General features: G+C 47.2%; 2 protein-coding genes across 6 annotated transcripts in view; one reads left to right on the top strand and one right to left on the bottom strand.

Moving 5' to 3' along the window:
• The window catches only part of LOC126521198 (ankyrin repeat domain-containing protein 16-like), a 100,082-nt gene that overhangs the window by 7,913 nt on the left and 71,134 nt on the right, over positions 1–21,035 (bottom strand). For 2 of the 5 annotated variants that reach the window (XM_050169816.3, XM_050169813.3), the window contains one exon: positions 19,823–19,918. The exons of 1 other annotated variant lie outside the window; for it this stretch is intronic. In XM_050169816.3, the coding sequence (XP_050025773.2) occupies positions 19,842–19,918 (77 nt within the window). In that variant the 3' untranslated portion in view covers positions 19,823–19,841. Of the gene's footprint in view, positions 1–19,822; positions 19,919–20,783; position 21,035 lie in introns of those variants that run through there. 2 more of the 5 variants (XR_008610285.2, XM_055065724.2) reach the window with 2 other exon arrangements.
• On the top strand, positions 613–19,835 carry LOC126521203 (INO80 complex subunit B). The gene is made up of 2 exons (XM_050169820.3): positions 613–1,734; positions 19,385–19,835. Exons 1-2 carry the CDS (start codon positions 1,306–1,308, stop codon positions 19,793–19,795), a joined length of 840 nt encoding a protein of 279 aa, XP_050025777.1. The 5' UTR covers positions 613–1,305; the 3' UTR covers positions 19,796–19,835.

Here is a 21,035-nt window from a genome sequence, read left to right on the forward strand (position 1 = left end):
GCTAGTAAAATAACCAAACCAATATCCAGGGGAAAAAAGAAAAAAAAAGAAAAAGAAAAAAAAGAAAAGGACAAAAAAAAAAAAGCTCACTTTTAGCCCTAACTATTAAACCTTTAGTCGTAAGTCTTATGTATTGGCCACGACCTACTTTATCGCCCTACTTTGGCTAAGTGTTCTCCTTGCTTCGCAGCACTCCAATTCTCGGCAACCTACGTTTCTATGCTGGCCCTATCTCCATTCAGATTTCCCGCCGCTGTAATTAGAAATAAAAATAGAAATAGAACTTAGCTGTCGGCATCCGTCCGTCTCGGCTCAGTTAGAGTGTACTAACCTTTCTAGTACACTCTAGCTCAGTCTCCGGAAAAGCGAGACGCCATGCTGCTACGGTTGCCGGATTAAAACTGACTACTGTCATCAAGTCTAGCAAGCGTCTCAGGAGCTGGCAACCTCGGCGCGTAGCAACATGGCGGCGCTCTTGCGGCGGCGCTCTTGCGCTCTTGCGGATTTCAATGCATGGGCCCTATGGGTAGCTTGTCCTCTAGAGATAGTATACTAACTCTATGCATCCACCCATCCACCCGCCGTCTTTCAAAAATCCAAAGGAAGCCAAGCCAAATTATCATTTTTTGGCTATTAGGGTGAGAGCGCCTAGGTGGTTCGTGGTGTTCTGTGGGTTATGTAGGGAAGGCGTTGTGTAAGGATTCTGCGACAGTTGTTCTATGGTGGTTCTTCATTCTTTGACAAGGTGGCCATGCCCTTATTCGATAGGGGTTTTCGGCTCTTCGGTGCATGTAAAACCCTTCCATCCGCGCGTCACCGCCGTATGGACGGGCTTTAAGTGCATGCAGTCCGCAAAAGCCTAGAGCACCTGCAGTTAGCCTTCGAGACTCGTTTTTTGTTGCCCAGAGCGCGCAAGGCTGGCAAAGTCGAACAGGCGCGCGTAGAGGTACGAGCTGTAGGTGTTCTGCGGTTCGCCGGGGCGTGGCTTTGAGCACCAATCGACGACGGGCACATCGAGGCACATTACCTAGAACCCCAAGTGTGCATCATCGAAACCGCCTGTGAGGATTTGCCAATTGCTTTGCATGCCGTAATGTGGCCGTAACCACTGTGACTGTCACGTTTAGTATCACGTGCGCCCAACCAGGAATGCAGTAACCTGTGGTTAGCTGCAGGGATATTATTTGGGCATGATTTGAGTACAGCCACAGAAGGAACGCTACAAATGCTAAAGTTATCTAATTCAATGGCTATGAGCGCTCTCAACCGCTAACGTCTGCTTCGAGTTCAGCAAAAAGGCCCGCAATGATGCCGAAGAAGAGAGAAGCCAAGGATGAAGACGTCGACGTGCTTGGTCTGCTTCCACCGCACAAGCGGCACAAGAAGCACAAGCACAAGAAGCACAAACGCAAGCGCGGTGGCACGGATCAAGAAGAAGAAGCTCCATCGCCGCCCGCGAGCCCGCAGAGTGGAGACGGCAGCAAGCCTGCATTGAAGCTCAAAATTAAGATCGGCGGCCAGCAGGCGCTGGAGAAGAACGTGACTAGGGCGGACGAGCCGAGTAGTCACAGCGAGGACGAAGAAGAGGCCTGGCTCGAGGCCTTGGAGTCTGGTCGCCTCGAAGAGGTAGACGACGAGCTTCGCAAGATGAAGGACCCTACGCTAATGACAGCTCGCCAGCGGGCGCTGCTCGAGAGCAAGTCGAAGGACAAGGACGAAGACGGCCCCGTTCAGGTACTCCCAGGTTTTGTTGCCGTTGAAGAGAGAGAGAACTTTATTGAGTTTTAGGGGTGTATTATAGGCCCTCAGTCCAGGGTATTGCTTGTTGCATGCGCCAGTGCCGATTCGATGAACGCAGCAAGGAACTGCTTATCTTGTATCTTATAGGCCACCCGGCGTTAGGATGTTGGGTTTCTCAGGAGGAGTGATGGCGCGGGATAGCAGTGCCAGAGCATGTGTTCTGTGTTGGAGTGTTGACTGCAGTGTTTACATTAAGGCGGTGGCAAGTCTGGTGAGCCCCAAATACGGTGGAATCTAGGTGGCGTTGGTTTGTGCATGTCTTGTGCCATACCTGCATTGTAGAACATAATTTTGGAACGACTAGTTTGGGCTTCTTACTGTTTTAATAAAGTTCACCATGCATGTATGTGAGACAAGACATTGACAATTCGTGCTTCTTTCCGCATATAATACCTGGCAACATGTGGAACATAGGAGAAAAAGAATAGCAGTACGCCAAGTTTGAACAGCTACAACATTTACAGACTTATGTCTGATTTTCTGGCGCAAAAGCAACTAAGGCTATTTTGAGCCGAGCGAAAGGTGTTGGTTAAAAGCAAGTTCATAGAGATTGAAATTATTGTTGAAGTCATTCATTATGGAGTGTTAAAGTAAAATGAACTTGAAGCTCGTGTAGCATTCGTGCAGATTTCAGAAATTTGATGACATTACTAAATTGCATGACAGGGTGGTCCCCAATTATGAGTGCCAGGCAGCCTTTTACATACTTAGTAACAAGATGGGGATAAAATGGGAGGACACAGCACGACCGATAACTTTCTACAAATGGTTTACTTGAAGGTGAGGCACATATGTTGATACGCAAAGACGGACTTAAAAGATTAATAATTGAAGCAACAGCAAATAGAAATTTGGGCACAGACTGTGTAAGCACCCATCCCTCTCTATCGGGAAAATAATTATTTTTGATTGTACATTAGTGTGTAATGTGATAGTGTCTTTCTCGACACTATATGTATGTGACTGAAAAACAAAAAGGTAATATTTCTGTGCATGGCATTTGCAATGCCATATGTGCCTTGGTTTCGAATGAACCATTTGTTGAGAAAGTTAGCGCTCATGTTGTATCCTTCCTCTTTGACTTTTCAAGTGTTCCCGTACCAGAACATCAACCTTTGTCAATCTCATACAGACTTGCCAAAAATTGTAGTTTGTGCAAAAAAGTAAAATTTTCTTGAAAAATTTGTTTTTTTACTCAAGATGCAGAGTATCAAAAACTCATTTCCAGACTTTCTTCTGTAGGAACGCTGTGAACACACCTGTGCCACAGGCAAACATATATTTTATGTTACCAGTGGCTGAAATTTCTGTTGGTCTTATCATCATCATCAGCCTGGTTATGCCCACTGCAGGGCAAAGGCCTCTCCCATACTTCTCCAACTACCCCGGTCATGTACTAATTGTGGCCATGTTGCCCCTGCAAACTTCTTAATCTCATCCGCCCACCTAACTTTCTGCCGCCCTCTGCTACGCTTTCCTTCCCTTGGAATCCATTCCGTAACTCTTAATGACCATCGGTTATCTTCCCTCCTAATTAAGTGTCCTGCCCATTTCCTTTTCTTGATTTCAACTAAGATATCATTAACTCGCGTTTGTTCTCTCACCCAATCTGCTCTTTTCTTATCCCTTAACGTTACACCTATCATTCTTCTTTCCATAGCTCGTTGCGTCGTCCTCAATTTAAGTAGAACTCTTTTCGTAATCCTCCAGGTTTCTGCCCCGTACGTGACTACTGGTAAGACACAGCTGTTATAAACTTTTCTCTTGACGGATAATGGCAACCTGCTGTTCATGATCTGACAATGCCTGCCATACGCACCCCAGCCCATTCTTATTCTTCTGATTATTTCAGTCTCATGATCCGCATCCGCAGTCACTCCCTGTCCTAAGTAGATGCATTCCCTTACCACTTCCAGTGCCTCGGTATCTATCGTAAACTGCTGTTCTCTTCCGAGACTGTTAAACATTACCATAGTTTTCTGCAGATTAATTTTTAGACCCACCCTTCGGCTTTGCCTCTCCAGGTCAGTGAGCATGCATTGCAATTGGTCCCCCGAGTTACTAAGGTATTCTCCATTAACTCTTGTCCCCAATTCTTCCCAATCCAGGTCTCTGAATACCTCCTGTAAACACACTGTGAATAGCATCGGAGAGATTGTATCTCCCTGCCTAACGCCTTTCTTTATTGGGATTTTGTTGCTTTCTTTATGGAGGACTACGGTGGCTGTGGAGCCGCTATAGATATCTCAGTATCTTTACATACGGCTCGTTTACACCCCGATTACGCAATGCCTCCATGACTGCTGAGGTTTCGACTGAATCAAACGCTTTCTCGTAATCAATGAAAGCTATATATAAAGGTTGGTTATATTCCGAACATTTTTCTATCACCTGATTGATAGTGTGAATATGGTCTATTGTTGAGTAGCCTTTATGGAATCCTGCGTGGTCCTTTGGTTGATGGAAGTCTAAGGTGTTCCTGATTCTATTTGCAATTACCTTAGTAAATACTTTGTAGGCAACGGACAGTAAACTGATCGGTCTATAATTTTTCAAGTCTTTGGCATCCCCTTTCTTATGGATTAGGATTATGTTAGCGTTTTTCCAAGATTCCGGTACGCTCGAAGTCATGAGGCATTGCGTATACAGGGTGGCCAGTTTCTCTAGAACAATCTGCCCACCATCCTTCAACAAATCTGCTGTTACCTGATCCTCCCCAGCTGACTTCCCCCTTTGCATATCTCCCAAGGCTTTCTTTACTTCTTCCGGCGTTACCTGTGGGATTTCGAATTCCTCTAGACTATTTTCTCTTCCATTATCGTCGTGGGTGCCATTGGTACTGTATAAATCTCTATAGAACTCTTTAGCCACTTGAACTATCTCATCCATATTAGTAATGATATTGCCGGCCTTTGTCTCTTAACGCATATATCGGATTCTTGCCAATTCCTAGTTTCTTCTTCACTGCTTTTAGGCTTCCTCCGTTCCTGAGAGCATGTTCAATTCTATCCATATTATACTTCCTTATGTCAGCTGTCTTACGCTTGTTGATTAACTTCGAAAGTTCTGCCAGTTCTATTCTAGCTGTAGGGTTAGAGGCTTTCAAACATTGGCGTTTCTTGATCAGATCTTTCGTCTCCTGCGACAGCTTACTGGTATCCTGTCTAACGGAGTTACCACCGACTTCTATTGCACACTCCTTAATGATGGCCACAAGATTGCCGTTCATTGCTTCAACACTAAGGTCCTCTTCCTGAGTTAAAGCCGAATACCTGTTCTGTAGCTTGATCTGGAATTCCTCTATTTTCCCTCTTACTGCTAACTCATTGATAGACTTCCTATGTACCAGTTGCTTCCGTTCCCTCCTCAGGTCTAGGCTAATTCGAGTTCTTACCATCCTATGGTCACTGCAGCGCACCTTGCTGAGCACGTCCACATCTTGTATGATGCCAGGGTTAGCGCAGAGTATGAAGTCTATTTCATTTCTTGTCTCGCCATTCGGGCTCCTCCACGTCCACTTTCGGCTATCTCGCTTGCGGAAGAAGGTATTCATTATCCGCATATTATTCTGTTCCGCAAACTCTACTAATAACTCTCCCCTGCTATTCCTAGTGCCTATGCCATATTCCCCCACTGCCTTGTCTCCAGCCTGCTTCTTGCCTATCTTGGCATTCAAGTCGCCCATCAGTATACTGTATTTTGTTTTGACTTTACCCAACGCCGATTCCACGTCTTCATAGAAGCTTTCGATTTCCTGGTCATCATGACTGGATGTAGGGGCGTAGACCTGTACAACCTTCATTTTGTACCTCTTATTGTTTTACAACAAGACCTGCCACTCTCTCGTTAATGCTATAGAATTCCTGTATGTTACCAGCTATGTTCTTATTAATCAGGAATCAGACTCCTAGTTCTCGTCTCTCCGCTAAGCCCCGGTAGCACAGGACGTGCCCGCTTTTTAGCACTGTATATGCTTCTTTTGGCCTCCTAACTTCACTGAGCCCCATTATATCCCATTTACTGCCCTCTAATTCCTCCAATAGCACTGCTAGACTCGCCTCACTAGATCATGTTCTAGCATTAAACGTTGCCAGGTTCATATTCCAATGGCGGCCTGTCCAGAGCCAGGGATTCTTAGCACCCTCGGCAGCGTCGCAGGTCTGACCGCCGCCGTGGTCAGTTGCTTCGAAGCTGCTGGGAACTGAGGGCCGGGGTTTGATTGTTGTGTTCATATAGGAGGTTGTGGCCAAGTACTGCACCAGGGTGGCCAATCCTGCTCTGGTGAGGAAGTGCGTTACCGGTTCTGGTCACCGGGATCAGGCCACACTCCAGGCCTGTTTATGCAATCTTATATATTGGTTCTATTGAGGGAGTGGCAATGCTGTGGGGAGTACTGAATAATCAAGCAGCTCTGGAAAATCAGTCAGTGACTGTATCGCTGTACTTTTGAAATCAAGGAGACAGATGAAAGTTGAATCTCATTGGTGTTATGACAATTGTAAACAAGTGCAGAAAATCTGGCATTTCACAATAAAATTGTAAAAGCTGGAAGGTATACCCTTTCCATGTAATACCCTTAAGTTACAAGAATGTATGACGAGAAATAAACAGCATAGACTTCTGATGCTCATTCTGAGAAATGGGCAAACCATACTTGTGCTGTATAATTAAAATAATGTGGCACAATATTGCTGTGAGCTATACTGTAATGGAAATTCTCGTTCTACCCTAAGAGGAAGTTTTAGTATGGGGCCCAACTTCGATGCCGTCTATTCACATACATGTAAAATTCGGAAATGCTTTTCTGAGGTAACCCCTAAACCAATTTTAATAGGATTCATTGCATTTGAAAGGGAAGTCTAGTGACTGTTGGAAGCGGAATTTCAATATAGGATGTAATTTGCTACAAAGATTACTAAAAATGGGAAAGCTTGAAAAAGCATGAAGCTTACAAATCTAATTCTGCACTAGAAACAGATATTGCAGTTCTATAAGCTGCATCCTTTAGAACATCCATGGTGGACAAATTTAATTTGCAGTACTCAATCTCCGAGCTGCATAATCAAAGGGTACTGAAATCTGCTACATCGTCCGGCGCCTCGCTGGTGATACCAGTACACCTAAGCGCCGCCTCGAGACTTTTGTCACCTTATACAATCAGAGATGGCATCCTTTATCGACATACAGGTGCCTGTGGCCATGTGACTATCCATACTTTTCATGTATCATGATGCCCCCTCTGCTGGCCACCTGGGCCAGCAGAAGACTGGTGTGCGTTAAGGGTGTGGTGATCTGGTATGCACGCCGATGTCTGCCTGTATGTGACATCCTGCACCATTTGTCAGGCTCGTATGGTCGTCGCAAACCCACAACCTATGCCCTTACAACCAATAGCCCTTCCTAATGAACCATTCAGTATCGTGGCATTGATCACATGGGCCTGGTTCCTTGCAGCAAGCATGGCAACTAATTTCTCATTGTGGACACGGACTACCTGACTAAGTAGGTAGAAGTTCGAGCCATCCCTGATTCTGCAGCTGCTGATGTCAAGACATTTATTAATGAGTGCCTCATATTGTCATGACTAAAGGCTAGCAAGAGAACAGAAGAAAATGAATTGAGGGACACGAGCAGTGACCATGCTCCCTTGGAAAGAAGATGAAGTTGACACATCGGCTCTTGTGGTCTTTGAATACAGAGCTGGTTTTTGTCCTGTTTTTTTGACGTCACAACACTGATGGAGGTGCTGGACCTCAACACCTGATGCTCGGGACTCCTCTGCGGAACGGCCCTTCCAGTCCGAACCCACAATCAGTTCTGGCTATGGATACTCCTCTCCACCACTACAGTCGCCGACAGCGAGGTCTTAGCCCTGAGGTAATGCCCTTGGAACTCCCCCAGCCAAAGAGTCCGTCTGAAGAAATGGCAATGGCAGGCGCTTCACAGGTGACTGTTGAGCACCCTTGGATTCCAGAGACCTTCCACGGTGATGTTTTTGAGGGTGCCGAGGATTGCCTTGAACAATATGAGAAAGTCACCAAGGCGAATCATGGGACCTCGGAACAGAAACTCTCGCACACATACTTTGCCCTGGCAGAAAGCGCTTGTGCATGGTACGGGAACCGGGAATGCACTGTCTTCCTGGAATTAATTTCGGCAGCAACTTTCGGATACCTTCGTTAACAACGATCGTCGCGACTCGGCTCAGCAACTGATCAAATCATGGATACAAAAACTGAATGAGAGCGTTGCCATGTTTGCGGAGGACATGACCCTCCTTATTCGCCGAGCTGACCCCGCAGTGCCTGAAACAAAGAAAATTTGACATTTGATGCGAGGCATCAAGGAGGCTACTATGATCGAGCGAGCACTTCAACAACAGTGCCATCAGTGCGACTGACTGAGCAACGCCTCGATCAGCACCTCTGCACTGACTGTCGGCAGTGAGTGTTCCCTGCGTGAGCTCATCCGCAAGGTCATTTGGGAGGAGCTTCGCAACCTTGTGGTGACTCTGCAAGAAGCTGTGGTGGCTTCTGTCGCAGAGGTTGTACAGCAAAAAATCAGGCAAGTGTTTTCTTTGCCCGAATTGCTACCAGACCAGTGGTCGATATATACTATGCGTTGGCCATCCATCATCCAACCCCAGCGCCGCATAGCTCGTCATCCCTGCCTCGTCCTTACTACGAGTCGTTGACCCCTCCATTCCACCTGCCATCGTTGCCGACCCCGCAGCATAATGTGCCCATGGAAACTCCATCCTACTACCCTCTGCCAACTACTCCAACTTGTTCGCAAAAGCTGCCCGTCAGTCGACCACTTGTTCGCAACACGGACTTGTGATGCTGCGTCGACCGACGTCCACTTTGGTTCCATTGCGGGGAAGCCAGCCATATTTACCCTTTTTGCCCGTATCGTGGCCTTGGATACCAGATCTTGGCAACCACCTTCCCTCGCGCTCGTTGTGACAACTGACGCAACACCAGCATATCCACCATATCGTTGACCCCGCTTTCCGTCACCTGCACCGAGTACTTCATTGCTCTGTTGCAATTATGCTGATGTAGTCCGGGCCAGGCCCCCTAGTCCTCGTCGGGGAAACTAAATGCAGCAACCTCTGGGGGGAGGTTGCAGCCCGTCGAGGTGCTACCACGCCCCCAATGCCATCAGTATGACTGGACGATACGTCACCGACCTCACTAGAAATTGTTAACAGCGTCCTCACCGTTTACATAGGCGGATGCCCAGTGACAGCGTTGGTAGATACTGGCGTGGACTTCTCTATAATAAGCCAAAAACTCACCGATTGCCTTAAGAAGGTCAAGGCTTCCTGAATGGGTCCCCACATAAGAACTGCAAAAGGCCAGTTGATGACGCCCACAGGCAAAGTTACCGCTAGAATAAATATCAGTGCCTCGACCTTTGTTGCTACTTTTGTTGTTTTGCTGGAGTGCTGCAAAGACCTGACCTTGGGAATGGAGTTTCTGCATGAATACGTCATCGTAAACATTCCAGACAGGTCGGTCATGTTTAGCATGGGCCTAGGTTCGGTTGTATTCTGTACAGAGAAGCGATGTAGACCTTTAGACATCGCCGATGATGTGACCATCCCACCGTGCTCATGCACCCTTCTGGTGGTGACGTGCGACGTACTGAGCAACTCCTACGCTGTTGCCGAACAAATCCTGGCATTGCTATTCAGCCATGGCATATCCATTGCAAGAGGCGTTGTCAACATTAACTGTGGACGTGCAGAAGTTCTCATAACAAATTTAGCCAGAAGCGCCGGCATCTTACAAGAGGTATGACAGTCGCGTATGTCAGAGAGTTCACTCAAGTCACAGACTGCTTCACTGTAGAGCAAGGTGATTCCACCAGCCTCCCTCCCGTGCCTTGAGATCTATCCACCAATGTTGGCCCAAGCTTGCTGCCTGCGCAGAAACAAGGCCTCCTGGAGCTTGTACATCAGTTTTAGGACTGCTTCTCGTCGACATCGAGAGTTGGTCAAATGCCATTGACCAAACATCGAATTATCACTGATGATACAGCCAGGCCCATACGGCAGAACCCCTATCATGTGGCCCCACGGGAATGCGAAGCCATAGAAAGTCAGGTAAAAAGAATGCTTGAAGATAATGTTATTCAGCTGTCGAAGAGTCCTTGGGCATCGCCAGTGGTGTTAGTAAAAAATAAAAGGATGGCAGCTTGCGTTTCTGCGTTGATTACTGCAAGCTGAATCAGATCACCAAGAAAGACGTTTACCTGCTACCTCGTATAGACGATTCCCTCAACAGACTGTGACATACACATTATTTCTCGTCAATGGATTTAAGGAGCTGGTACTGGCACATAGAAGTTAACAAGAGAGCTGATGAAGTTAAAAGATCCACCAGGACGATTGGCATGCTGGAGCCTTAAGTTTCAAGAATTTGACATGGTTATTGTCTATAAATCAGGAAAGCGGCATAGGGATGCCAATTGCCTTTCTTGCGCCCCATTTGAATCTGACGATGCAGCCTTTGTCGGAGTTGTCAATTGCACAGAAGCAATTCAACGACCGGAATTGCAATCCATTATTAAGTTTCTTGGAGGGTCAGACTTCGGTTGTCCCAAGGCTTTTTGCAAGAGGACTACAATCATTTTGCTCGTGTAACGACGTCCTGTATAAGGCGAACTTCTCTCCGAACGGAAACACCTACTTACTCATCGTCCCAAGACCTTTTAGGAGTGAAGTAATATAGGCATGCCATGATGATGCAACATCCGGTCATTTGGGCTACACACGAACACTGTGCAGAGTGAGGCAAAAATACTATTGGCCGAGACTCACGGCGACTGTTCAACAATATGTCTGGACATGCCTTGAATGCCAGTGGTGAAAAGTGCAAGCAATCAAACCAGCAGGCTTCCTCCATCCTGTTGAAGGACCTGAAACTCTATTTGCACAAGTAGGAATGGATCTTCTAGGCCCATTCCCAACTTCTGTGGCGGGTCACAGATAGATTATTGTAGCCACAGACTACCTCACTCGCTACGCTGAAACCAAGGCTCTGGAGCAGAGCATGGCAAGTGAAGCAGCCCGATTTTTTAGAGAATGTTGTACAGAGGAATGGTGCTTCAGCAGTAATATTAACTGACAGAGGAACTACATTTACAGCCGAGCTATTGGACACAGTATTAAGACTTAGTGGAACAGCTCACCGACGAACAACGGCGTACCATCTGCAAATGAACATACTCACAGAACGCCTGAATAAGGTATGTAGGTAAGGTATGTATGTATGAGCGATCGCGCGAAAAGACCGAGCGATCTGTTCACGCGACGGCCAGATCCGTCGCTCGAAGCCGTCGCTCGTCGCGCATAAAATCGCGCTCATGGGGTTTAGCCTTAAACCCCATGAGCGCGATTTTGTGCGCGACAGCGACAAGCGGCGGATCGGGCCGTCGCGTGAACAGATCGCTCAGTCTTGTCGCGCGATCGCTCGGTTCTGCAAATCTAGAATTCGTCGCTCGTCGCCAGGAAGTGCTATGAGCGACTAGCCAATAGCGCGAAGCCGGAACTGGATGTACATAACTCAAGTACTTCCGATTGTCGCACGGAACGAGCAAACAATTGAATTTTTATATGTGCAAGGATAAGAACCTACTGAAAGACTTTCAGAAATACTTTATGCTGCTTTTTACAGTAAAACACATCAACTTAAGTTAATAAAGCACGCGTCACGCTAGTTTCGGCGCCTATATTGCTGCCCTCATACCGGCAACACTGGGGAGACGTCGCTCGAAGTCGTTGCTCGCATGGGGTACAACTTGTAGGCGACGAGCGAACCCGACAGTCATCTCCATCGCGTCGCTTGTCGCTGTCGCGTGCAAGATCGCTTGCATGGGGTTTATACTATATTACCTCGAATGTAGGCTGAACAAAAAAAGCGAGGACAGCGTTCACAAAATGCAAACAGCATTTATTGAATCTGAACGTGCAGAGCTCATTCAACGTCGTCGTCGCTGCTAGACTCGTCACTGTGCTCCTTGTCACTGTCACCTTCAAACAGTGCACTATATCAAAATACACAGCCGTCTGGTTGGCGTTGCCGATTTGCCCAAGATTGTAGCCTGCGCTTCTCTCTTTCGCAGCACGTAGCGCTGAAAAGCTATCAGCTTTTCTTCGAAATAGCTTGGCAGCTTCTGGGTGATTGAAGTGCAACGTCGGAGGCTGAAGCCGAAGCGCTTCATGAATTTCTGAAGCCAGCCCCGGCTAGCTTTGAAATCCTTTGGCGTTAGGCCTCGCTCCCTCAAAAGTTCCCTAGCTTTCGCTTGGAGCACTTCTGTTGTCACTGGAAGGGCAGCTGCTCTCTGCGTCCGAACAAAGTCGGCCAAAACTGTCTCCACTTCGTGGTGATGGCCTTTCTTTGGTCCGCTAAATGCCATCCTCGTTGCGGCGCACGTAAGAAGCTGCTGTCGTTGTCCCCTCCAACAACGGACGTTTTTCTCGTCGACGCCGAAGTCCCGCCCTGCTTGAAGGTTCGACGATACCTCTGCGGCTATCACAGCTTTTCGCTCGAAAGCGGCACTGTAGTGGCGCTCCTGCTTGGTGCCATCGGAGGAGTCATATGACGCCATCTGTGATGGAGGCGTGGTGCCATCTATGACGGAGTCATAGAGTTTCTCACTCTATGGACGGAGTGTACTTGAACCATGGAGGAAGTTTCCTTCCTCCATGACTTGAACCATTGCCTCTGAAGGCATCGCTACTAGTCTGAAGGCGCATCGAGAACGTTTGGCGCATCCACGCGCAATTGGGTGGCGCCCTCTGAGTCCATTGTTGAGGTTGAGGTGGTCGTGGCTGGTCGTGGCTCGCGGACGCTCCTGTGGACGAGGCTTCAGCGACTTCGTTCGTAGCTAAGTACTCTTTTATCTTTATTAGCTAGTGTTTTGAAGTGTCTTTTTTTTGCATGGAGTAGGGGCGCAAATTTTGAATTCTTGGTAGGAGTAGTAAACGTACCGGCTTTGTCTAGGTCTGGCGGCTCCCCCGTTAGGCCTAGGGGGTAGGAGGGACCTATTTGATAGGCTTATTTAATTCTTTCAGTCTTTCAGCTAGCTCTTCGGATTCCTACATGGAGTAGAGAGTGATAATTCCTTATTTTTGTTTGGGATAGCGGTGGAGGTCGGGTTTGCGTGAGTGATTTGGCGAACTTGCTCGTTGGGCCTAGGGACGTAGGCCTAGCGATGAAATCGAAGAACGTGAAGGCCGCGGGGGACGGGGAGCAAGTGCAGTGCGACGAGTGCCTGCGCTGGTGCTTCCTCGACGAGACTAAATTCCAGAATTTAGCAGACGCGGTGGGGTCTAGCTTCACGTGCAGGTCGTGCGAGGGCGTCAGGGAAGCCGTCCAAAAACTGGAAGGGAATTGGGCGGCTAAGTTTGAAGAGCTTAAGGCAAACCTGAGGGAGGAGCAGGAGAAGCGGGTAGCACAGCAGGCGAAAGTTGAAAATTTCGTCAAGGTAGAGGCGGCCCAGGCCGCACAGTTAGTAAGGACTGTGGCCGAGCTTGAGGAAGCGAAAGAAAGGAGCGCCGAACTGAAAAAGCGGCTCGACGCTCTTGAGACTCGGGCAGCGGATAATGTCGGGTCAGGACACCAAAGCGGTGGCGAAGTGGGAGGCAGGGAGCCAAAGCAAGCGGTCGCTAGCTCGCCGCCGGTGAATCGGCGTAGCTATAGTGAAGCAGCGCAACACGCCCAGAGTGAGGCGAGCCATAGGAAGCTGGAAAGAGCGGCACTTACCTTGAGGCCACCATGCGGAAAAAGCAGGAGCCCAGGGGACAATGCCCTTTGTCGAGTCCAAATCAGGCAGAAAAGGACACCGGGAAGCAGGGAGAGGTAGGAGAGAGTGAAAGGGTGATTATCGCTGGCGACTCAAACATGGCTGGGTGCTCAAAAGCAATTGTGGAGAGGGTGAAAGGCGACAAAAGAGTGGCGGTAGGGACATTTCCAGGGCGGACACTGAGTTCTGTCATGGAGCGAGCAAAAGAAAAGCTCACGGAAAATGCCCACGTGCGCAACCTTGTCGTAGTAGCAGGTGGGCTAAATGACGTCCTGAACAGGAAAGGGCCAGGACTAGCCCAGCGCTTGGCGAAGGGGGTGGACGACTTGCGCGAGCTATCCCCTCAGGTGCAGATCGTGGTGTGCACGGTGCCGGAGGTGCCTGTGCGTGACAGTCACGTACAAAGAGCCGTAATGGCTGCCAATGAGGCAATATGGAAAATGAGCCGAGAGAAAGGCTTCGAGGTTGTCGAAGTAAACAGGGAAGTGAGAAGTTGTGGTGGTTTTAAACGAGATGGGATCTACTTCAATTACAGGCTAGCACGAGAAGTGGGCTGGCGACTTGGGGGTTGCGCTGTTGCTTTTTTAGGGGGCCCGCGGGCGCTCAGGAGGTCAGAGTAGGTAGTAATAAAGAAGGTCCTCTAGGGGAACATCAGAAGAGCATCGCCGTCGATAACAGAAAAAGGAGGATAGCAAGAACAAGAGCTCACCATGCAATAGGCTACATAAACATGCAGGGCGGCAGAAGAAAGGAAAAGTGGGCAGAGATTGAGGAGCAGTTACATAGAGAACAAATAGGGGTGTATGCGGTTACAGAAACGCACCTTAGAGACTCAGAAGAGCCGCCAGTTATTGAGAATTATGTATGGGAAGGGTGCAACAGAACTAAGTCGGAAAGAAAGGGAGGGGGAGTCGGAATGCTCATCCATCAGGGAGCCAAATGGAAAAGAGTAAATTCACAATGTCAAGAGCATCTTTGGTTATCAGGTACAATGAGTGGGAAAGAAACTTGGCTGGGAGTTATGTATTTGTGGACCGGAAAAAATTGCACAGAGAAGAATAAAGAGTTAGTGGAATGCATAAGCGCTGATATTAAGGGTTTCGGGAATGGTGCTGAGATTGTCCTATTAGGTGACATGAATGCCCACATACAGGATTTAGATGGCTATACTGACAATAACGGGAAGTCAATGCTAGACCTTTGCGAGCAACATAACCTCGTGATCGTGAATACAGGGCCTAAGTCTGAAGGACAGATCACGTGGGAAGTGGGAAACCGGCAATCGACCATTGATTACTGTCTGATGACAGAAGGAATTCATGATAAGTTGAGAGAAATGGTCATCGATGAGGAAGGGTTTAGCAGCATAGGGAGTGACCATAAACGCATCATTTTGAAAATGGGATATGTAGTTGGGAAAGAGAGCAAGGAAAGCACAATGGCCAGTCCAAATTTGAACGCTGAACAAATAGCAAATATAGTCACTAGAGTTGAGGAAGAACTTGGCAAGTGGCCAAGTAAGGGGTGGGAATATGGTGAGCTTCTAAGTGTAGTAACGACAGAAATACGGAAAGAGAAACAACATGTTCGTTGGAAAGGAAAAAAGAAACCGCAAAGCTGTTGGAACAAGGAGATACGAGAAGCGATCGCCGAACGACAGAAAGCATCTCGAGAGCACAGGCAGGCAAAGAAGGCGCAGTTGCCACAGGATGAAGTAACCAGTAAATGGGAAATATACCAGGCGAAAAAGTCTATGGTTCAAATACTGGTGCAAGCAAAATTAAAAGGTGAAAGTGAACGTTGGTTGTCAGAAATACGTGAGAAAAAGAAGGCCGCACCTAGAATATTTTGGAATCACATAAAATTATTAGGCAGGAAGTCAACAACAATACAACAACTTATCCTAGAAGATGAAAACGGACTGGAAGGAGAGGCAGCAATAAATTACATCCAAAAAGTAACAGCCGAATCTTTCCAAGGCAAGGACGAGGTTGTATTTGAAGAAAAAAAGAGCATGAAAGAGACCCAAGTGGAAAAGGAACTGGTGCTTACAAATTTAAACTGGAAGAAAGCGGAAGAGAAAATTCCTAAGCGCACAGCCACAGGGCTAGACGAGGTTCCCGTTAGGCTGATAAATGAACTGGGACCAAAAAGTAAGGAAGCTCTGGTGAAAGGAGTGGAAAAAACTTTAAAAGATAGACGAATACCAAACAGGATGAATTTAATTTATAAAGTTAAGGGGGAGAAAGACAGAATTCACTCGTATAGACCGTTGACCATTACATCGGTAATATACAGGCTAGCAATGCAGGCAATCAAATTAAAGCTTCAAGCATGGGCAGAAAATAATGGCATCTTGGGAGAGCTTCAGAATGGCTTTAGAATAGGTAGGCATTTGGATGATAACTTGTTTGTTCTTACTCAGTGTATTGAAATATCAAAAGCAGAAAGCAGACTGTTGTATGTGGCCTTTTTGGACATTACAGGAGCCTACGACAACGTAGACCGCAACATATTGTGGGATATTCTGGAAGGGGAAGGCTTAGGTAACGATTGTCTACAGCTTTTGAGAGAGATTTACCTAGAAAATACTGTTTGCGTTGAATGGGAAGGGATGAGGAGCGCGGAGAAAGTTCATATCAACAAGGGACTGAGGCAGGGGTGCCCTTTATCCCCGCTGCTGTTTATGATGTACATGGTGAGGATGGAGAGGGCGCTAGAAGGAAGTAATATCGGGTTTAATCTCTCATACAAACAGGCAGACCGGTATAGTAATAGAGCAGCAACTCCCAGGTTTATGTTATGCGGACGACATTGTGTTGCTCGCTAACAAGCAAAGTGATTTGCAACGTCTGGCTGATATCTGTGGACAGGAAGGCAAGAATTTAGGTTTGAAATTTAGTGTTAGAAAATCAGGTGTTATGGTATTCAATGAAAACAGTGAACAGACAGTGGAGATACAGGGCCAAGAAATACCTCGGGTAACAGAATATAAATACCTTGGTATATGGATAAACGAATGCAATGGATATATAGAAACACAGGAAAAAACCATAACAGTCAAGGGGAAGAGAAATGCAGCCATAATGAAGCACAGAGCGCTATGGGGACACAATAGGTACGAGGTCCTCCGAGGTATGTGGAAAGGAGTAATTGTTCCAGGACTTACTTTTGGAAATGCGGTTGTTTGCTTTAAATCAGGGGTACAATCAGGACTCGACGGGAACCAAAGGTTAGTGGGTCGCCTCGCATTGGGCGCTCACGGGAAGACTACAAATGAAGCTGTGCAAGGGGATATGGGCTGGACTAGTTTTGAAGTGAGGGAAGCTCGCAGTAAAATTGAGTATGAAGAACGGCTGAGGAATATGGAGGAAAGTAAATGGGCTGGGAGAGTGTTCGGGTATCTGTACAGGCAAAACATTGATTCACAGTGGAGGAAAAGAACTAGGAAGCTTACCAGCAAGTATGCGGCCTGTGGGGTGGGCAACACAGCAACAAAGAAGGTCAAGCGGAAAGTCAGAGAGGCTGAATTGATCTCATGGGTGGCGGCAATGGAAAAGAAACCTGCCATGAGTAACTACTTAAGAGGAAAAAACGAAATTAGGAAAGAAACCATTCATGATAACTCAAAGGGAAGCTCATTACTTTTCGAAGCGAGATAGGGATGCCTTAGAACACGCACCTTTAGGGCTCATTCACACCGGCGACTGACAGCGGTCGCGCGACCAAGTTGGTCGCAAAGCGACCAGTCGCAAATGGTCGCAAACGGTCGCCTTTCTTGAAAAGCGACCATTTTGGGCCAGTCGCTCTCTGCGCGATTTTTCAGTCGCGCGACCGTGGTCGCAAAACTGATAAACCAATCAGCGGCGCACCGGAAGTGATCTTTCGTGTGTCTACATCCGGCCTCCTCCGGCGTCGCGTTCAAATTCCGCGTAGATTCCGAGAGTTCTCGCTGAGAACGATAATCTCCGGGATTGCGACTTGCGGGTCGCGCTCAGCCGGGCTTGCCGGTGTGAGCATCAGTCGCCTTCGGTCGCTTTTTGATTGTGAGTCGCAAATGGTCGCGCGACCTCCTCAAGTCGCCGGTGTGAATGTGCCCTTAAAGCGAGATATAAGAAGGAAGAAGAAGCATGTGCTTGCTGCGGTAAAGCTAGGGAAACGACTGAGCATATTTTATTAGAATGTGAAGACGTGTACCCAGCGGTCGATTTAGGCACCACTGGCCTCCTCGAAGCCCTTGGGTTCAGCGGGAGCAGTGGTAAAGCAAACAGGTCCGCAATAGACACCAGTAAGAGGCGATTGGAGGATTGGTGGAAGTAGGGAAACGACAAAAGACTGAGACGTACAAAAGCACAGTTCGCAATAGGGGATCAGAAAATTTGGACGTGGTAGTTCATAGTGGTTTTTTTTCTTCATTGGTTAACCTAGGTAGGATGTTAGGCAGCATAGTAGCAAGAGCTTGGTGGCACAAGCCACCGCCCCGTTCCAAAGGGGACGCTCATAACATCCATCCATCCATCGCGATAACCCCACGCCGCACACCGATACGACCGACGTAACACTGGTCAAAATGGCGACCTCACTTGTGTACGGTTGGCTACTGGCACGGCTAGTAGCGGCTGCGATACTGACTTTTCTAGATGTCGCTAGCTATGCACCATATTTAGCAATTTCAATTTTTTTTTTTTTAATTCTCGAATCTAAGCCAACCTCAGAGTTTGGAATATGATTTAAAAAAAAAAAATTATCGGCCTAGATACGAATAAATATGGTATGTAAAATGCAGTTGGCAGATTTCAATAGAATTTTTCATTGCCGAGTCAGAGTTGAAAACTTTATTAATAGTTCCAGGCTGAGAAAATTTTCGGTATTAAAATTTTTTACTAAAGATAGACAAACCAAAAATTCGCTTTCTACACTCACTAGGTTTTAACTTTTCCTGCTAAATGTAACAGACCTCATCAAATGCAGTGCAGCGACTGCAGAGAAAAATGGTTTCTCCTATCGCATGTGTTGAGATAGGAGTCCCCGAGTTAAAGCTTCTTATATCTTGGCATAAAAGCTTCTTGATGTCATGCCTTTGGTGCAGGCAAGTGGCAACTTCAAGCAGCAGACCAACTTCAAGTCGGGATAAAAATGGCAATCTTTCCCTTAAGCAGAATGCTTCGGACCTTTTGCACTGAGTGGAACACACAAGGTCTGTGCTTGTTCTGTAGTACATCCTTTGTTAAAAGTGTACGGGTTACTTTGCTGCCCTCACTATGTATGCCGTTCAGCTGTGTAGTGCGATTCCTGTGGAACCCCCGACACTCCAGTCTTTGTATTTCGAGTACGAGGGTTCTTTATTCCCTAGGGGCACTGGAACTTGCATTTCCCAGCAACTCTGTTCATAAAACAGCCCACAGTTAGCCCGACAGTCGCAGGCAACATACCTTGTACACTTTTGACAAAGGGTGTACTTCACTGAGTAACTGAGCATGTGTTGGTGGGCTAGTTGGTTAAGCATGATTACAAAGACGGCGCCGAATAAAACAATACACGAAGAAGGGGGACACGAGACAGCACATAGGCGCCTATGTGCTGTCTCGTGTCCCCCTTCTTTGTGTATTGTTTTATTCGGCACAGTCTTTGTAATCACTGAGTAAAGACCGCTGCGATTTACAAATGCTGATAAAACAGCCCCAAGGTAAACAAAAAGGTTGATGAATTGCATGTTGGACTATGTTTAGAAGGATATGGTTTGCTGCAGACATGCAAACATGCATTACAGGTGGAGCCCATCAAGGAGATGACTGAAGAGATGATCCAGCGTAGAATGCAGCGTGCCAAGAAGCGCAAGCAGCAGGCCGAAGAAAAAAAGGAAAAAGACAAGAAGCAGACCATTGAGCGGCTGCTCAAGAAGTCAGAATCTCGGCTCCGGGCCAGCAAGAAGCCAGCTAAGAAGGCAGACACACCCAAGGTATCGCTGCTGCGGAGCAGTGAGGCTGGCACGTTGCTAATGTTTCCAGCTGGCCTCCCATTCCCTCTAGCACCTGCTGCGGCTCCCCGCGAGTACCCACAGAAGGCACTGTGCAGCATCAAGGGCTGCCCGAATCCAAAAAAGTACTCCTGCTCTAAAACAGGAGTGTCCCTCTGCAGCCTGGAATGCTACAAGGCAAACATGCTACAGATGTGCGTGTGAGTTGTGTCCTCAAGGATAAACACGGTGTTGTCCAAAACAAGCATTTTTATTGTGTCTTTATATTATGAGGCTGCAAGAGTCTAGAGCAGCTGTTGTGGCCATTATCCTTTGCCAGGTCATATGCTGTTGTAGAGAAGGGTGAACAATACTGTTAATTTGCAAAAGTAAGCAAGTTCCAGAGACAGTATTCATATTCATTACATTTACGGAGTGTTTTGCATAAAAGAAACCAAACAAAAAAATAATTGCAAGAAATCATGGACAATGAACCAATGCAAGTGAATAGACAAACACTTCTAGAAAGCTGTTTGCTTCATTGAAGATATATATTAGTTGCACTGAGGACATTTATGTAGTGTCTGTTCCATTAACCAGTACATCTATAGCAGTACTGGGGCATTCTCCTGCAGCCACCACAAGGGGACAGGGCAGCCTTCCCGAGTGCTCTACCACAGCATCTAACCCTTCAGATGCCCTAAAGCTCGACACAAGTGCCATGTACCATCTGGCCCGGCAATTTGCTTACACACAGAACTTTAGATGACGTTGCAGAGGCATGTCTCCGACAGAGCCAAGTTCTACCTTCGCATTGTCTCCCATTGCCAATTTTAATACATGCCCCACAACCTGGCTAGATGAGAGCGTGTGGTCTTTGTATCAGCAGGGAGAGTTCAACCGCAAAAACTGGCGAAAGAGCCGAAGAAAGCAATTTGATTTAAAAGACCCTTCCACCAAGCCCCATTGCAAATTTTAGTTATTCATTAGAAGTTGTGGAGTGGCATCTAGGCAACGTTTCACCGAAATAATTTTTCAAATCTATTCATTATTGCGGGAGCTAGAAGAAATTGAACTTCCTGTTAACATGCTGCCAGGAGACAAGTGTCACTGTTAACAGAGACGCTCTCCTTTTGCCTCGACTAGTGTCTGCAAACAATGTTTTTTCCTTGCCTTCTCCCATACAGGAGCTAAGGCTTCATGCGACAAGACCTACCTCCTTTTTTTTTATTGCTGGGCAATGCAGTTCGCTTCTTGCATTGGATGATTAACCAAATGCATGTGCTACAGTCGATGACATTCCAAGCAGTGTGGCTTGCATGTTACGTTGACTCTCTTGCTTGACGTGCAGCTCCCTCAAGAGGAAGGCCATACAGCTGTTTCATACTTTGCAGACATTATCACCACCGCGTGGTCTACCAGTCGCGCTTGTTTGTTTGCAGTGCCCAAACCTGGTGAGGGGCCC

The sequence above is a fragment of the Dermacentor andersoni genome, chromosome 6 (assembly GCF_023375885.2).
Source record: "Dermacentor andersoni chromosome 6, qqDerAnde1_hic_scaffold, whole genome shotgun sequence".
Taxonomy (NCBI): domain Eukaryota; kingdom Metazoa; phylum Arthropoda; class Arachnida; order Ixodida; family Ixodidae; genus Dermacentor; species Dermacentor andersoni.

Excerpts from the sequence above, each read along its gene's own strand:
- LOC126521203 (XM_050169820.3), top strand. The coding sequence starts at position 1,306 with ATGATGCCGAAGAAGAGAGAAGCCAAGGATGAAGACGTCGACGTGCTT. Across the intron at positions 1,735-19,384 it reads ACGAAGACGGCCCCGTTCAG|GTGGAGCCCATCAAGGAGAT; the intron begins GTACTCCCAGGT and ends CATGCATTACAG.